Source organism: Ipomoea nil, unplaced genomic scaffold (assembly GCF_001879475.1).
Source record: "Ipomoea nil cultivar Tokyo-kokei standard unplaced genomic scaffold, Asagao_1.1 scaffold2735, whole genome shotgun sequence".
NCBI classification, from domain to species: Eukaryota; Viridiplantae; Streptophyta; class Magnoliopsida; order Solanales; family Convolvulaceae; genus Ipomoea; species Ipomoea nil.
This window is the reverse complement of record NW_017619163.1, coordinates 1,580,941-1,599,031: the sequence shown is the minus strand read 5'-3', so window position 1 is coordinate 1,599,031 and position 18,091 is coordinate 1,580,941. Positions and strand designations below refer to the sequence as shown.

At 37.0% G+C, this 18,091-nt stretch overlaps 2 protein-coding genes across 5 annotated transcripts; one reads left to right on the top strand and one right to left on the bottom strand.

Moving 5' to 3' along the window:
* Positions 1-1,641: 1,641 nt before the first annotated feature.
* LOC109156559 (protein TOPLESS-like) lies at positions 1,642-9,472 on the top strand. 2 transcript variants are annotated; one of them, XM_019304404.1, is made up of 26 exons: positions 1,642-1,981; positions 2,656-2,787; positions 2,909-3,088; positions 3,176-3,289; positions 3,376-3,534; positions 3,907-4,084; positions 4,163-4,286; positions 4,417-4,526; positions 4,656-4,821; positions 5,364-5,473; positions 5,587-5,656; positions 5,742-5,815; positions 6,017-6,112; positions 6,202-6,297; positions 6,371-6,498; positions 6,587-6,821; positions 6,909-7,073; positions 7,170-7,256; positions 7,367-7,516; positions 7,674-7,784; positions 7,864-8,043; positions 8,137-8,265; positions 8,346-8,441; positions 8,523-8,708; positions 8,783-8,949; positions 9,044-9,472. In XM_019304404.1, the coding sequence occupies exons 2-26, from the start codon at positions 2,708-2,710 to the stop codon at positions 9,231-9,233; spliced, it is 3,381 nt and encodes a 1,126-aa protein (XP_019159949.1). In that variant the 5' UTR covers positions 1,642-1,981; positions 2,656-2,707; the 3' UTR covers positions 9,234-9,472. The 2 variants fall into 2 exon arrangements, with proteins under 2 accessions (XP_019159949.1, XP_019159948.1); XM_019304403.1 differs by having other exon boundaries at positions 9,041-9,472.
* Positions 9,473-9,818: 346 nt separating this feature from the next.
* On the bottom strand, positions 9,819-17,195 carry LOC109156560 (internalin-A). 3 transcript variants are annotated; one of them, XM_019304405.1, is made up of 16 exons: positions 17,134-17,195; positions 15,393-15,680; positions 15,182-15,310; positions 14,852-15,059; positions 14,340-14,486; positions 13,922-13,996; positions 13,427-13,498; positions 12,860-12,931; positions 12,543-12,614; positions 12,351-12,422; positions 11,949-12,020; positions 11,535-11,606; positions 11,229-11,372; positions 11,067-11,138; positions 10,430-10,576; positions 9,819-10,272 (listed from the first exon to the last, which is right to left on the bottom strand). In XM_019304405.1, exons 2-16 carry the CDS (start codon positions 15,588-15,590, stop codon positions 10,088-10,090), a joined length of 1,737 nt encoding a protein of 578 aa, XP_019159950.1. In that variant the 5' UTR covers positions 15,591-15,680; positions 17,134-17,195; the 3' UTR covers positions 9,819-10,087. The 3 variants fall into 3 exon arrangements, with proteins under 3 accessions (XP_019159950.1, XP_019159951.1, XP_019159952.1); XM_019304406.1 differs by having other exon boundaries at positions 17,128-17,187; XM_019304407.1 differs by lacking the exon at positions 17,134-17,195 and adding an exon at positions 16,566-16,790.
* Positions 17,196-18,091: the final 896 nt, after the last annotated feature.

Genomic DNA, 18,091 nt, shown 5'->3' with positions numbered 1-18,091 from the left:
TTGGTCTTTTTTCAGCTTGAATGGATCAACTATGGGTAACCTAGACTGATTTATTGATCTTTTATATATTAGGGTGACAAGACTAGCTTAGTCCTAAATACACCTTTGAGTAGTGACTATGAAGTTTTTGTTGTTCCCAAAAGGTTGAATCCTAACCCCTAAGGCTCCCACGCGGCCACGCCTCGGTCGTACAGAGCATTTGGGAGGATGTACCATGGTAATTCAACTGTGCACAAGAAGTTTCCTCACTTTAAAAGGTTGCTATCACACTGTCACTGGTGAGACTGGCGGTCGTTATATCGTGGACCGCGGTGCACATGTACCGCGGTCAAAACGGCGCTCTGTTATTTTTAACGGAGCGCACATTTTGTATATGTTAATTACCAACTGACACTACAATATATCATAATCGACACTGCCTCACGTATTATTTTTATATTATCAAGTGAAACTGCAGTTATATCAAAATGATATTGTAGTTGGGGTGAAATGAAACTGCAGTGTATATAAAATGAAACTGAATAATATTTCACATATTTGAGTGTATATTGTACAATGAACCTGTAATTATATCAAAATGATAATGAAGTTGTGTTTTAATAAAATTATAGTGTATATAAAATAAAATTAAATAACATTTTCACATATTTGAGTCTATAAATATCGAATGAAACTGCAGTTATATCGAAATGAAACTGTAATTGTGTTGAATCGAAATTGCAGTGTATACAAAATGAAACTGAATAACAGAGTTATTTTTTGCGGAAGAGTGCAGAACGACGAGAAACAGATGCCGTTTCTTTTCATTAAACAAAACGACGTCGTTTTAATGCGCGGTGCATAATTGATTATGTACTGCAGTGCACGATATAATTTGGTTGAGACTGGATTTCGGGTCATTGTTATCGAACTTTCTGCATTCATACAAATTAAAGTTATTAAATATACAACATCGTAACGAGTGATGTTATTTACATTTTCAATAAATACATGATGTATAATGGAAGGAAGAATAATAATTTTGTAAAGCATTTATGGGTTCTTGAAATTATCACCATGGGTAGGACCAGGTAGAAGTACTGAAGAGCACAGAACCTATACACACGCCCACTTCCGGTCACCCTTTAAATGCCCATGTGAATAATCAAATAATTAATTATCCATTTCCAAGAAAATTCATTTTCACGTCTTTCAATTTATCCTCTCCTCTCCAACTTCTCGCCGATATCTTGGCGTTTTTCGCTTGTCTTCTTCCGAGATTCACGTCCGATGGCATTCTCGTAATTCTGTCAAAGTCTGAGCCTAATGTTATCACGGACACGCCTCTCGAAAAGCTGTCCTTTTTCCGGGGTGGGGATTAAATGACTTTAAAATTCTCAGTATTCACTTGATGTAACGCTCCACGTTAGCTCACAGCCGTCGATCGTGCTTACCAAAAGAGGTCAGTCCAAATCGACAGTCAGGATTAGAAACAACCGTGCACCGCAGCTGCAGTGGATAGTTTCTCCGTTCTGGGCCGGAATCAAACAGCTGTCAGCGGCAGATTCCGAGCCGGTTAACTCGGACAAATGAAGCCGGCTCTGTGGGCCCAGGTCACTGTACTTATGAAACCGTACTGAGGTTTCCTTATCGATAAGCGGAGTAGCGTATGGGTGATAAGTAGAAGTTCTTATCTCCGTTCATGTGGTCGCCTCTTCATATAAAAATCACCATTTCCTGCAAATTATGTCGTGCGACTATTTTATTTTTTCTCCACGATAGATTAGAGAGAGAAAGTTGCGATATATAGAGGGAGAGAGAAAGAGAGGGTGAAAGTGCTGAGATACATGCATATATAGAGAGAGAAAGCTGGGATAGGAAAAGGAAAAGCTTCTGCCTCGAGCTCGTCGTTTCTCTGCTGCTTAGCATTTACCAGCGCATCTCCTCTTCTCTTCTTCTTCTTCTTCTTCTTCTTCCTTGGATCTATCTGTTTTTCTCTGGGGTAACTCTCACCCACCCACCTCAAAGCTCCGTTCTTTCTCTCTCTATATGTGTCTGTGTGTGTATAATAGTGGAAGATTTACTTTTCAACTGCTTTCTTTTTTTTTGCTTTTATTTTCCATGTTTCTCTCTCTCTCTCTCTCTGTGTGTCTAAAGTATATGTTAGATACTTCTTGACTTGCTTTTCGGGGTTTTAATTTTTAAAAAATTGTGTGTTTGCCCCTTTTCTTTGCATCTTCGATTCCGATTGATTTAAAGCTGCTTTCATGTCCCTGATTCTTCTACATGTGCATTGGGACTGTGGGTTTACTGGTATTAAGATGATCTTGAGTGAAAAAGGAGCTTCCTTTCTTGTTAGATTGAAGATCACTTCAATGATCCCAATCTGGTTTGAATTTGATTTTTCTTTCTGTCTTTTAGTTTTACTTGGTGCTCAGGATTAGTTTAATTTTAGTAATTATTTTATTGTTTCCGGCAATTATTAAGCGCCTGGATAAATTAATGATTAAATAAAGTTTATGGGTAGCTGAAAAACATATTTAATTATTATTATTATATTATTATTATTATTATTATTATTATTATTATTATTATTATTATTATTATTATTATTATTATTATGTATTTGGGTTTTATGTTATTAGTTAATTAATTTATTCATTCATTGTTTTGCAGATCTGGAAACACATGCCATTTTTTCTCTGGGTTTGAAGGCTTGGTAGCTACAATGTCCTCTCTCAGCAGAGAACTTGTGTTCTTGATCTTACAGTTTCTTGATGAGGAAAAGTTTAAAGAAACTGTTCATAAGTATGTTGTGGCTTTTTTGATATCCAGTATTTGCTCTCTTGTCAGTTTCTGTGCTTTCATTGATGGCTACTTTTGTAGTGACCTAACATTGTTGGATGGGGTTTGAACTTTGAAATGATAGGCTTGAGCAAGAGTCTGGGTTTTTCTTTAACATGAAGTACTTTGAGGACGAAGTGAACAATGGGAACTGGGATGAGGTTGAGAAATACCTCTCTGGTTTTACCAAAGTGGATGACAATCGATATTCGATGAAAATCTTCTTTGAAATAAGAAAACAGAAGTATCTTGAGGCATTGGACAAGTGAGTTTCACTTGATTCAAAATCATTTTGAAAGTTTTCTGCTTTAGTTATCTGATACCTCAATTCAAATATGTGAATTTGTTATAGGCGTGATCGGTCCAAGGCTGTTGAAATCCTTACAAAGGATCTTAAAGTTTTCTCTTCTTTTAATGAAGAGCTGTTTAAGGAGATAACACACCTTTTGACATTGGAGAATTTCAGGTAGTAAGTCACTCAAATTTGTTAGATGATGGTATAGGAATTGATTTGGATGTGTTTTAAGGATGGCTTAACGCGTTGTGTTGTAGGGAGAATGAACAATTGTCGAAATATGGAGATACCAAGTCTGCACGAGCAATAATGTTGGTTGAGCTCAAGAAACTCATTGAAGCAAACCCCTTGTTTCGTGACAAATTGCAGTTTCCCAGTCTCAAGAATTCAAGATTGAGAACGCTTATTAACCAGAGGTGACGTTTTAAGTGCCTTCAAAGCTTCAATAGTAGACAACACAGATGTCATGCAATGGGTTACCAAACTTCATTAATGTAACAAACGTCTTTTAAATTATTGCAGAAGACCATTTGAGCTACCGACTTTAATACTCTTGAATTGATAAGTTTATGATCAAAGATGTGAAATTGGCAATTTTATTGAATTGAATATAGCTTTTGGGCCTTCAAATGTATTTGCTTCAAAATGTAGCCAAATTTAACAGAGTGATTCTTTTAGCTATGTGGACTGATAATTTTAGTTTCCACTTAGCATATTTTGGCATTGATTATCACACTTGCAATATAAAGCAAATACATAGTAGAACTAACAATGTGCACAAAATGCAGTTTAAACTGGCAGCACCAGCTTTGCAAAAATCCTCGGCCAAATCCAGATATTAAGACTCTTTTCGTTGATCACTCTTGTGGACAACCAAACGGTGCACGTGCTCCATCACCTGCAAACAATCCCCTACTTGGATCAGTTCCAAAACCTGGAGGCTTCCCTCCTCTTGGTGCCCATGGGGTTGGTCTTTCTATTGATATCTCGTTAACTTGATGAAATACAAAAACTTTACTTATTGTCTACTATTTCTATTATCAGCCTTTCCAACCGGCACCCACACAAGTTCCAACTCAACTTGCTGGTTGGATGTCCAATACACCTACGGTGAGTCATCCAGCTGTTTCTGGTGGACCTATAGGACTCAGTGTTTCATCCATTCCAGGTATCTTCATCTGTTTTCCATATAATAATGCCATGCAAACGGTTTCCAACACTTGACAATGCCATAGAATTTCCACTTGAAGGGTCTATATAAACGCTTGACAATTGATTGTGTTCATTTTTTATCGTAGCTGCTCTTAAGCATCCAAGGACCCCTCCAACAAATCCTTCTGTTGATTATCCGTCTGGGGATTCTGATCATGTCAGTAAAAGACCAAGGTCCCTGGGAATAAGCGATGAGGTATATCATTCAAATCTGCATTCTTAATATTTTCTGAATAAGTAATGTAGTAGCTTGATGTGTATGTCATTAATTCTAAGTTCTTAACATGTTCTGAAATTTAGTTATTATTTATGATTTATGATTTAGGTTAACCTTCCTATCAATGTGCTGCCCGTATCATTCCCTGGGCATGGTCATAGTCAAGCTCACAGCACACTTGATGACCTCCCAAAGAACGTAGCGCGAACACTTAACCAGGGATCATCTCCTATGAGCATGGATTTTCATCCTGTTCAACAGACACTGCTTCTAGGTTTGTATCATACGAATGTTTGTCCTTTGCCTTTCACAAACTCTCTTAGTTTGTGGATATTTAAGAGGAACTATGACAGAACTACTGCTTTGAAGAAAATTATAAAACTATTTATTCAAGTTTCATATGTTTTAAGGTAAAAAGATTACATCATTACATAGACTTAAACTCTCAGCAATTTTGGGGGCAACCCCAACCAAGTTGGTCAGACTGTTGACTTGGCCTTCTTGGTTTGAGCCGGTCAACTTTGGGCAACCTAGGCTGGTTTACCTTCTTGTCGGCTAGGGTCACAAGGCGGGGTTTACCCATGTATACCTGTAGGTTTCCCTTGTCATTCAAAAAACTCTCTATCTGAAAAGTGTTTCAGTAGATTGGAATCTTGCAAGAAAGAAAGTGTGGTAGATGTGTGAGTCAGGAGAATAGTTAGGCCTATTAAAAACAATATTTAGTGTAATAGTGCCCTGGTGTAGAGGGTTATATAATGTTTTTTTTTTTTCTTCACAATTTGAGTTAAACTTGTATACCCCATGTTTATGCATCAGTTGGCACCAATGTTGGAGACATTGCATTGTGGGAAGTTGGTTCACGGGAGAAGCTGGTTTTACGGAACTTCAAGGTTTGGGACTTGAGTGCATGTTCAATGCCCTTGCAGGTGCGGTGTTTTTTCATAAAACTGAAACAATACTATTATTATTTATGTAAAACCCGAATCAGTTCAAATTTATCTTTTGAATCTGAAACATCAATCTTCCTTCCTGAATTCAGACGGCTCTAGTAAAAGATCCAGGTGTCTCTGTTAATTGCATAACTTGGAGCCCAGATGGCTCGTTATTTGGTAAGCTTGGGGTGAATTACAGGCTACTTAGTACACGTTTACAATGAAGTGGACTCTGAGATATTCTGCCGCTATCTTTTTGCAGGAGTTGCATATTCGAGGCATATTGTACAAATATATTCATATCATGGGAATGATGATGTGCGCCAACATTTGGAGGTACTATACTCATGCTGCCTCTTTACCCATTATATACTCCTGCCCAATTTTGTTTGTCACACTTTCCATTTTGAGAAATCCCAATAACTGTCACTTCTGAGAAATTTACTACCGTACATGACAGGACAAACTTCACAAAATGGAGATTTTTTAAATTTTTTTTAATATTCTGAAATTGGGATCGATTAATATTTGATACAGATTGATGCTCATGTTGGTGGTGTAAATGATCTCGCATTTTCTCATCCTAATAAGCAACTCTGTGTGATTACCTGTGGAGATGACAAGACCATTAAGGTTAGACAGAAAAATGTGTTTTTCCTAATCCTAGCAGCAAATAATTCATGGATATATTGCTAATGTTTCTGGTTTTTGGTGATCTATAGGTCTGGGATGCAACAAATGGTGCAAAACAATATACATTTGAAGGTCACGAGGCTCCGGTCTATTCTGTGTGCCCCCACCATAAGGAGAATGTTCAGGTAAGAATCGTATTTCTTCCTTCAAAGACTGATTGATACTTTCCCCTAATACCAAATCTCCTTTCTGTCTCAGTTTATCTTTTCAACGGCATTAGATGGAAAGATAAAGGCATGGTTATATGATAATATGGGATCCCGAGTAGACTACGATGCTCCTGGTCGCTGGTGCACAACAATGGCATACAGTGCTGATGGCACAAGGTTGATTCTTTCGACACCATGTATTATTGCTACTCTGCACATATTTTTTTGTATAAGTTCCTAACATCTCACATTTCCTTCCACTTAGACTTTTCTCGTGTGGAACTAGCAAAGATGGGGAGTCGCACATTGTCGAGTGGAATGAAAGCGAAGGAGCTGTTAAGAGGACATATCAAGGTTTTCGAAAACGGTCATTTGGTGTTGTGCAATTCGATACCACCAAAAACAGGTATTTGGCAGCCGGTGACGATTTCTCCATAAAATTTTGGGATATGGACAGTGTGCAAATGTTGACCAGCATTGATGCAGATGGAGGGCTCCCGGTAGGTTTATATATTTAAGGTTGACTCGCTCTCTGATCTCCAATGTGGTATTTTGCTAAGTCTTTGATTTTCTTTGTTATAATCAAGGCAAGCCCTCGAATCCGATTCAACAAGGATGGAACTCTATTGGCGGTTTCTGCTAATGAGAACGGAATCAAGGTTTTGGCAAACACTGATGGTATTCGCTTGCTGCGCACATTTGAAAACCTTGCTTATGATGCCGCTGCTAGAGCGTCAGAATCTGCCAGCAAGGTATGGTTTTTTATACGTTAAAATCTATTTTAACGGGAATCTCGCTATCATTCTACAAACTCAACTTTAGATGCTTTCTACTTGTTGTATATGCAGCCTTCGGTAAACCCAATCTCTGTAGCATCAGCTAGTAATGCTGGATTTGCGGAAAGGGTAGCCTCTGTTGTTGGTACCTCTGTAATGGTTTGTATTATGCTTTCGTTCTCTTTCCTTGGGCCGTCGTCTAAATATCTTTGACCATAACATATAAACAAACGTAATATCTTTTTTATTTTTTTTTTTTTGGGTGTCAGAATGGGGATGCAAGAAATAATGTGGGAGATGTAAAACCAAGAATAACTGAAGAAACTAATGACAAATCAAAGGTTTGGAAGCTCACTGAAATTACTGAACCTTCTCATTGCCGGGCATTGAAGCTTCCCGAGAATTTACGAGTTACCAAGGTATACTGTTTGCACGACTAAGAATTACTGCGGATTATTTCCCCACTCTTCCAGTTAGTATAAATCTTTCCAAGAATTTTCTTTTAATACCAAACAGTATGCTAGCTAGCTATATGACGTTGAATTCTGCATCTTGATTTACTATGAAATTTAACAGATATCGAGGTTAATATATACAAATTCAGGCAGCGCTTTATTAGCACTAGCGTCAAATGCCATTCATCTGCTATGGAAATGGCAACGGGGTGAGCGTAATTCAAGTGGCAAGGTAGGATAGAAGCAAATGAAGTGGTTTCGTTTTTACCCGCAATTTTGGATTTGAATGGTTATTATCTATTATACTGTAGGCAACGGCCAATATGCCACCTCAATTGTGGCAGCCTTCGAGTGGCATCTTGATGACAAACGATGTGGCTGACAAAAACCCGGAGGATGCTGTCCCGTGTTTCGCTTTGTCTAAAAATGACTCTTACGTCATGTCTGCATCAGGAGGAAAGATATCCCTTTTCAACATGATGACGTTCAAGGTCACAAATCATTTATGTTTGACGTTCAAACGGCTCTCTGTTTTTGGTTGTGCATTCATTTATGTTTGACTCTCAAATTCTTATGGAATGCAGACAATGACGACTTTCATGCCTCCCCCACCAGCAGCAACGTTCCTTGCGTTCCATCCTCAAGATAACAATATCATTGCTATTGGCATGGATGATTCTACAATTCAAATATATAATGTTCGCGTGGATGAGGTATCATACAAATACTTAAATTCTTTTAGTATCTCTCGTCTTTTTTATCTTCAACTCCCTCAATCTATTGTGCATAATAGGTGAAAAGCAAACTAAAAGGGCACTCTAAAAGAATCACTGGCCTCGCCTTCTCCCATGTACTTAACGTGCTGGTTTCATCGGGAGCTGATGCACAGGTAGGAATGTTTAGAGATTGGATTTATGATTTTCGATTTCATGTGGCTTTAACCTCTACATTGATGATTGATTGCTTCAAGCTTTTCGTGTGGAGTTCCGATGGGTGGGAAAAGCAAAAGTCCAAGTTCCTACCGCTTCCAGCCGGGAGAGCGTCTGTACAGTCGGACACGAGAGTACAGTTTCATCAAGATCAAATCCATTTTTTGGTTGTTCATGAGACTCAGCTCGCTATATACGAAGCCACAAAGTTGGAATGCGTTAAGCAGGTAAGCTTGGTTCTTCCTCTAATGAACTATTCCAGACGTTCGTTATCTAGACCAACATAACTTGTTCTTTTCAGTGGGTCCAACGCGAGGCTGCTGCTCCAATATCTCACGCGACATTTTCGTGCGATAGCCAGCTGGTATACGCCAGTTTCTTAGATGCAACTGTTTGCGTTTTCACTGCTGCAAACCTGTGTCTAAGATGCCGCATTGCTCCTTCAGCTTACCTTTCCCCTAGTCTCAGGTACTTTGGGGATCAAATTTAATAGTATAATACACTTCCAGCGATCAAATTTTCCTAAAAAAACGTTGCTTTGTTGTTTCTCCTTAATCAGCAGTTCGGGTGTCCATCCACTCGTGGTGGCTGCCCATCCACAAGATCCAAACCAGTTTGCGTTAGGGCTATCAGATGGCGGCGTTCTTGTGTTTGAGCCGCTGGAATCAGAGGGCAAATGGGGCGTGCCTCCCCCGGTTGAAAACGGATCGGGAAGCAACACAACTCCAGTCTCTGATCAACCTCCAAGATAATAATCAAAATAAGTTATGAAAAGTTTGATGTACATACTTGCTTGGCTGGCTGGGTGCAACAGCAGCAGATACTTTAGTTCTAATCTGCCTGCCTGCCTGCTTGCATTTGCTTGTTGTAGGAGACTAACCTGCTGATCTCTCAGTCAAAAACTTGGAACCACCAACTCACCAACCTTCCTTAAATGGTTTCCAAAATAATGAAATATGACTCTGCATTTTGGTACTCAACCTTTGATATAGATGATCATCCAATGCCTTCAATTTCAAGTTTAAATTTTATCTCAACACTCATTGTCCACTGACTTCATCTCAACCTTGTTTTTTTTTTTTTTATGCAATCCAGAATTTTCATCACTGGAAATTTAAAATTACTCCATAATTCCATCTCATCCTTTCCATTCTTCATTCCCCTCACCCCCTACAACAATATATTTAATACAAATAATATAAACTGGGTTTGTATTTTACAAAGTTGTATGTTATGTTTTGTTAGAAATACAAGATACTGACAAAAAGCATAAAGTAAACATATGATACTGACAAAATTTTACTAGTAGCAACTCCATGTTATTATTTTTAACTTGCTAAAAACACAAGTAATAAACAGCAAACATCATACCATAATGATGGGAAATATGTACAGAGGGAAATAGTGATGAGTTGAGAGACTGCAATCCATACTCCATGCCATGGAAGCTTTTATCTACCTTCTTTTTCATATGAGTTCCCATACAAAAGAGAGCTTCACATCCAGCATGGAACCAAACAGAACAGAACAGACTATTACTGGTCTATGTACAGCAGCTTCTCAATGCTGAGCTGAGCAGATAATTTAACGTTCCCATCTTGACGTATCATTCGGGCCTATAATTCACCAGATTCGGGAGGTCGGTGGACTGGAGTTTCTTGATGTCGTTTGCAGTCACCTTACACGACTCCAGTGTAAGCGACTTCAGTTTCTTGAGTGGCTTCAGATGTTGCAACCCCGCACTCGTAATGCGAGAGTTTGATACATTAAGAGACACCAGCGATGTCAGCCCTGTACCGACATGGACCATAGTAGTCGTAATGAGTTCTAAATACAAACACAACTTGCAGTTCAAAGAGTTGCACACTATAGATAATATGATGCCCCTTGTATATCGATAATATTCGGTTCTTTGTGCAGGAGTACCAAGCTATTGATAATAACGTACCGGAAATTGCTTCCAAGCTTTTATCTGTGAGGTGACTGTTCTGTGAAAGATTTAGCAAATTGAGGGCCGTAAGATCTTTGATGTTTTTCACGCCAGCATCAGTCAAGCCTCCACCGCAAATTTCCAGAGATCGCAGGTTCTTGAAATCTATATCAGCAATAATGACAAAAATATGAGAGGATAAGCAGTCGGCACTTGTTTATTGTTATAATCTAAGATTCGGCTAAGGTCATTCAACTGGGCTATAATGCACATAGGCTAAAACACACTAAAAGACTGAATCCAATCAATTAGCTAGTCTAACCCATGGCATTACAAACCCTACTCTTAAACCTCCTCCCCCTTTCGAAACAAAGGCTCTGGTTGCCACCATACCATGGGTAGACGGCCAAACCACACTAAAAGACTTAATCCAATCAATTAACTAGTCTAACCCATGACCTTATAAACTCATATGTTCTCTCTTATTATATTTTCAATGCGAGACTCATTTATAATACTCCGTATGTAAACAAACAAAATAAAGCGGCAGATTATTTCCTGAAACTAATTCAGGCACACGGGGTGTGCACACACAAACATTTGATAAAGGAAAATCACGCGTTAAAATTTTCGTTTAGAGTTACTGATAACATACGCTTTAAATAGTTTGTCCCGGAATCAGTAATACGAGCTCCAAAGAGATCCAAATGCATTAAACCAGTCAAACCTGCACATATCATTGCAAAAATCTGAATCACTAATGACGACATAAATTAGCGTAGACACGGAGGAGGCAGCAATCTCGAAAAATGCTTACTCGTAAGAGCGGCAAGTCCGGCATCAGTAATCTGGCGAGCATCCAAATTAAGTGATCTCAGTGATGACAACCCCCTTAACTTTCTCAACCCATTGTCCGTTATAACAGTGAACGACAGGTTCAAACTCTCCAAATGGCTTAACCCTACAGGATACATAGCACATATTTCAATAAAAAAGAAGAATTAGTACAACTGGCAAGTCTGAAAATGGATAAGATCACTAGTTATAATGGCGTCAGACATTATTATATCAGGACTTGCATCCGAAGTGGCTTATTTTGCAATTATAAGGAAACAGCGCAAACCTGCGAGATATTGAAGTCCACTGCTTCCAACTTCAGTATCAGATAACTCTAAACACTTTAAACGTTGAAGACCTGAACTTAGACATTATACAAAAACTGAATCAGTGCACCCAGAAAAACATGGGAATTTAAATAAATAAAAAAAAAAAAAACTTGAAAGAATGCAGAGGCCTAAAGTTTGTGTCAAGGCAACCTTATGATCAAGGGGTATGGCTTGAGAATGCACTTCAATTTGAGATTAAATTTTTATCGAACTTCAAAAAGGTTAATTAAAAAAAAGAAGTGTAATTAGAAAAATGAAAAATGTATGGTAAACTCTATAAATTGCTTGACTTTCCGATTAGGAGTATAAAGTTATTTAATTATAAAAGCCAGGCAAGGAAGTCCTAATAACAATAACAGGTGCCAAATTACCAGCCAAATGGACCAGTCCTTCGTCTCCAATTGCACATGAATCCAAGTTTAAGGTCTCCAAATTCGTTAAACCTGCTTGAACCAAGACATGAAATTGTCACTGAATATTACAAAGTCGAAAAATCAAATTTCAAAAGAAAAACAAATGCACTTCACCTTTAACGTTAGTCAAAGTACAAACGCATACTATATTAAGTGTAATGTCAAATGACATTCAGCGAAAATGACCATTGCAAGTAGAAGTCCCATTCCAATCCCACCCAAACCTTTCTTCAGTGAGTCACAGAAAAATAGCATTCGTGGAATAGTTTAAAGTTTATTAGATTGAGTTTGTAACACATCTAACTCATGAGCTGGGGGGGCATTTCCACATCAATCAGAATAACCAAAGGAGAAATTCACCTTTGAGGTGTACGAAAATGGCATCTGAAATTGCATTGAATCCCAAATTCAACACTTTCAAACTCTTTAGGCCTACAGAAAACATCATAAGAAACGGTCATCTTTAGCTCCTACTTTTCAAATGATAAAGTTCTACGCTAAGATATTTTGAAGAACTTTAGTAGCATATTACAATGTATAAGTCTAACTCACTTGAAAACTTATCACATCCATCATCGGTCAAACGACATCTGCTAAGGTTCAAATATAAGAGGGCACCAAGGGCTGCATAAACAGCAAAGCGGGCATTAAAAGAATTGAGGCTCAGTTAAGAAATATATCTAGATAACATAGCACCGCCACACCAATAAAATGAACTCCAGGTTTCATATACTCGAGAAAAATCATCTCCTCTCAACAATATAATAATAGAACTGCAAAATTAAAAATAAATAAATATCACGCTTCTCAAGCACCAACTTGTACCTTAGCCACTGGGAGTGAAAACAGTCTTATCTTAAAATGAGTACCTGAAAGAGACTCCAAGCACGCTGCAGTAATGGGGCAACCTTCCATGTTCAACAGAGCAAGTTTGTGCAAAGCTGTTAGGCACAGAAAGAAAGACACAGGAAAACTAACCAATGAGAAAGTCCCCGATAGAAACACTAACTTTATGAACATCACGGTTCATTTCTAGGTAAGACCGAGGATGGTGAAGTTGGAATTCTCAGATTATTAATCAGATGTATTAACATATTTCCAGGTAAACAAGAAAGGATCAGCTCAATCAATACATTCCCCATCAAGTTCTCAAATGTCCCATTAACTTGGTGGACAGTTTATATGGTATTATAGTTCAGCGTGCAAATAATACCAAAAATACCAAAAATGGAAGTTAAACATTTACCATACACTTATCTCGCTCCCATTAGCATGAAAATTGAATATTATATACTTCAATTTACAATCTATCTCCTTAAAATATGCCTAATGCAACAATTACAAAGAATCGTTTCCTCAATTACTTCATTTCTAAGAATAAATAGAGCTACCATCATAAGAGAATTCAGCATGACACAATCCAGTAATCTGTGTACCTCTCAGAAAAGTAACACCATAATCTGTCACCTTGCTGGATGAGAGTTGTAAAATTTTCAAATTTGTAAGACCTGAAATTGGGGCAAGACACGGATAAATTCTGAATCAGAAGAAATTTACATATAGTACTGATATAAAAAGCAATACGAGTACTTTTTACATTTTTCCAAAATTGCTTTTGTTATCACAGCTCTGATAAACACACAATGGTATATACTGTTCATAAATAAAACTAATAAGCATATAGAATATTGTGCAAAATTATGTATATATACATAAATATATCAACAAGTCCTTCAACACCTATTCCAGATCCAAATGACAGTCAATCATTAGTTAAAAACTAAAAACTGCTCCATATGTCTCATGGACTTCCTTTCCTCTGTTTTGCTCTAAGACTCTATGATGTGTACTTCCCTCTTCTTTTTTTAAGTGACAAGTGAAAAAAGAAAGCAGCGGGGAATTAATTAAATAACAATACAGGAATGAGATACCAGTAAGAGGCTTCATATCAGAATCCGTGATGCAATTGCAACAGTTGACATTCAGAGATTCAAGTTTGGTTAGGCCTGCCAAAAGATGAGGTATGATACGTTTTAGATATTTTGTTGACATCAGTCAATTTTTCTGTAGATATCCTATAATGCAAATAGGAACTTCCCTGTATTCTATATAACATTAAAACTTAACAAAATTGGATGAATCATGAATTAAGAGTAGCAAGTATTAAAATTTATTATTAAGCTTATTATAAACATGTACAGTATTTTCTATCCATGCTTGATGCTTGTTTAAATTGATCTCTAGATTTTTATTTCATTTTAGATGTTTTAATCAAGAATTTTCGTCTGACTATAACAACAGGTTAGTTGAACAAGAATAATACATCAATACAGAGAAGGACGAACAAACCTCTAAGGTGAATGAGCCCTCCATGGATCTTAGGGCATCTCTCCAGGTCCAATTTCACCAAATTGATTAAGCCAGATAGAGCATCCATTCCCTGAGCTGTAATCATGGTGTTTCTTCTAAAACTTAGACTCGTCAAGTTTGAAAAACCTGAAAAGTTGGACCAAATGTTCCAATCAGACACCCATAGTTTCTTACCCATAAAAGTAAAAATGACAAAGGAAAGAAAATAAATTTTCCGCCTCACTTCTCTCTCTATTTCTCCCTCTTTTGATTTAGGAAGTGCCCTTTTCTTAACTTTTCTTTTACAGCCCATTTAGTTCGTTGGAAAATATTTGAAGGGAAATGGAATTGAAATTCCATGGAAAATAAATTCCAAGAAAATGGATTCCATTGTTTGGTTGGTGGAAAATAAATTACTGGGAAAATAAATTCCATTGTTTGGTTGGATTTGGAATTGTAAGTGCTGTCAGCAACTAATTTGTGCTACTGCACATCCAGCACGAGGAACATACCACTAACATGCTCCAGTCCATGGTCTGTAATTTGGTCACAATAGTTAAAATTTAGTGCTTGCAGATTTTTGCAATCTTTTAGCTGCACTATTCCAGAATCAGTGATATCGGAAGCAGAAAGATCCACGGATAGCAGGGAAGAACCCTGTGAAGAGATTACATCCATCCAAGTATCATCAAGGCAAGGATATTCTCCCAAATTAAGATCCTGCCAAGAAAATTTAGCAAAAATCAAGAATGTCAGAGTCTAACCAAAACCAACAGATACAATTAAGGTACACAATATCCTAATCCAGCAGTTTTAGCTCTACAAATATGAATACAAGATACCTGAAGAGCACAATCTCGAAATGCTTCAAGAATGACTTTAGTAAGACGTTGTGAACAAACCAATTCATCAAAGATTTGTTGACTTATGTCCCTTGGCAGCATAGAGAAGGTGCTATATTTGTCAATGTCCTGTCATACCAAGAAAGAGAACCTCTGTTCACGCACAGAAATCAGTTTCATGTTGATTAAAGCACTAACGAGGGAAACGTACTTGACAAATTTGATAGATGCACAATTCCATGAGAGAAGGGCAATTTCCATTTCCATGCCTAGGATCTATAGATGACCGCGAAAGTGAACTTCCTAGCCATTTTGAACTACCACTCTTGCAATATCGTCCTGAAACTCCTCTATGTATGCTGTCATCCTCAGCCAGTTGGTCTCGCTTTCTAGAACAAACTCCCCCCATCTGAGACACTGTTGTTGATTCACATTTGCAGATCACAGGTGGAATAGTACATTTGGCTGTTAAATTTTTAAGGCAGACATTCTACAGAGCCTGCACAGCACAAATATCAAGAATCCAGTGTTATATTTCCTCAAGGAATTCTCTCTAATGTGTTGGCAACTGAAAGATCAAAACACTGTCAAAACAGTGCGCTTCCAAGTAAAATATAATGGATGTACACTCTCTATAAAGAAAGAAAATCTTAACTATGTAGCAACAACTGTAAGCATATGCACATCTCTCATTAAATACAGAACGAATTTAGAATAAACGAAAAAAAAAAACAAGTGTGCCTGTGTGATAGAGACAGAGAAAGGGTTTTAACATAACAGGGGATTCAGGGCTGCTTGTACCCTTCCTGGATTTATGGCAGTTCATTTCGAAACAAAATCGGATGAATTTCCTCCTAAGTTAATGGTAAATCATTTCACTGTGGGCCAGATTCCATCATTTGACTGGGAGTTGATCTTGAAAATTTTATGAAAAGCCCAGTATGCTCTCCAGTTTAATCAATTAAGACTAAAACATCTTTGAAGAAAAAGATTAAAAAGAAATTTAAAAAAAAAAAAAATTTCTCAGACTCTTATCTCTCTTTCTCTAGCTCCTCTCCAAATCTCCTGCACTCGAACAGAAATTACTGCACCATCAGAAAGTGCTAATCATTGCCCTCACCACCATATCTTAGTGGCAAAATGTTATTCCTTACTTCTCATTTTCATTTTAGTAAAAAATACTTTCCTGTTTTGGGCATTTTTCAATGGAATCTGGCAACCAGCTATGGGGTAAACACCAGGAAGATGATTTTTGTCCAAAAACTATGAAGGTTGATTTTAATCAACCATAAAAGCTCGAAAACTAATGACTTCATTCCATTTGCAATATTCAGAAAAAAAAAAAAACTAAAAAAAAAAACTAAAAACAAATTGGAAAACTTACACTAAACCTCTGTTGCTTCGTAATCCGAATATCACAACTACAACTTTCAGATCAATGAACAAAGTACACCTTATTCTTATCTTTAGATGACAGACTATTGTTAAAGACTTCAGAAAAATTCAAAAAAAAAAAAAAAACCATCTTTTTCATACAAGGGGGGACCATCTTTAGCTTTGATAACAAAAAGGATGTTTCTCACCCTCTCCATCTCTCAATCACCTTTTGCCTTTTCTTAACTATAAGGCAAATTGAAAGAATGGGTGCATAAATTTTCAATTAAAAATTACTAGAAAAATACAATCTTTACTAGTGATTACATTTCCATTACAAATAAAACAAATTAAAATGAAAAAAAAAAAAAAAAAAACAAACAAATACGGAAGGAATTGATTTCCCACTTCATATAAAGGACTCTATTCGAAATCAAAGGTAATATAAAAATAAATATAAATATAAACAGAAACAGAAGCAGTATAACAGTGTAATGTATCAACTCGTGTACTCAAACTACAAATACGAGTACGATAATAAATCGATTACAATCAATAAAATTAAGGAAAACCTGAACCTTCAACTCTGGAAAACTGAACGATCAATTTGTTTAAAGTCTGGAGAGAGAGAGAGGGAGAAGTGGAAAGTTTCAGAAGGAAGTGGAGACGATGAAGAGGCAGAAGTACAAGTCTGAGAAGCCGAAGCAGAGGTGGAAGCAACGGATGAGCGCCACGTGGGAGAAAAGAGGCTCGGAGTAGGGTGGTTTGGGAAGTGAGATAATTTAGGGGAGTGGGATGGGGCCCACTTTAATGGGCCTTCTTTTTTAAACCCGACTTTATCCATTGGCTCTGAAAATCTGATATTTTGTGGGGCCCATCTTGGATGATGATCTACGCAATGTTTATTTAATTAAGAATTTAATTATATTAATTCATGTGCTAATGATAAGCCTTTGGATTTTGTAATGGATCTTAGTCTTTGTTTTTTGTTTTTTGGTTTTTTTTTTCTGTTTTTTTTTTTTTTTTTCTGTTCCTTTAAAAGGTTTTATAATACATTAAATATGGTAAAGAATCCGGCTAGGGATGACAACGGGGCGGGGGCGGGGAGTATACTTCCTGTCCTCGGCGGGGAATTGAAAATACTCCCCATTCCCGTCTCCGCGGGAATTAAGCGGGAGCGGGAATTTCCCATTCTCCATCAACTTCTAGTCAAAATGTTAAATAATTGTAAATTTTAATAATAAAAAAATTTAAAATTTAACTTCTGTTTCAATAAATAAATAAATAAATAAATATATATATATATATATATATATATATATATATATATATATATATATATATATATATATATGCACTCAGGTGCGAATAAGTGTGCAGGAAGGAATATGCGAACGAATCAGCACGTGACATGTGTCTAGATCTAAAGATCTAATAGCTTAAAAAAATATGGTGGCATTCTCGTAAATAATTGAACATCGAAGTGCAAGTAAAATCACTTACAAGTGCACCTACTTTCACCTATAAGTGGATGTA

Excerpts from the sequence above, each read along its gene's own strand:
- LOC109156559 (XM_019304403.1), top strand. The coding sequence starts at position 2,708 with ATGTCCTCTCTCAGCAGAGAACTTGTGTTCTTGATCTTACAGTTTCTT. Across the intron at positions 3,535-3,906 it reads AGAACGCTTATTAACCAGAG|TTTAAACTGGCAGCACCAGC; the intron begins GTGACGTTTTAA and ends CACAAAATGCAG. Across the intron at positions 6,298-6,370 it reads ACCATAAGGAGAATGTTCAG|TTTATCTTTTCAACGGCATT; the intron begins GTAAGAATCGTA and ends TTTCTGTCTCAG.
- LOC109156560 (XM_019304405.1), bottom strand. The coding sequence starts at position 15,590 with ATGGGGGGAGTTTGTTCTAGAAAGCGAGACCAACTGGCTGAGGATGAC. Across the intron at positions 11,373-11,534 it reads TGGACTTCAATATCTCGCAG|GGTTAAGCCATTTGGAGAGT; the intron begins GTTTGCGCTGTT and ends TGTATCCTGTAG. Across the intron at positions 10,577-11,066 it reads CGGGACAAACTATTTAAAGC|ATTTCAAGAACCTGCGATCT; the intron begins GTATGTTATCAG and ends TTGCTGATATAG.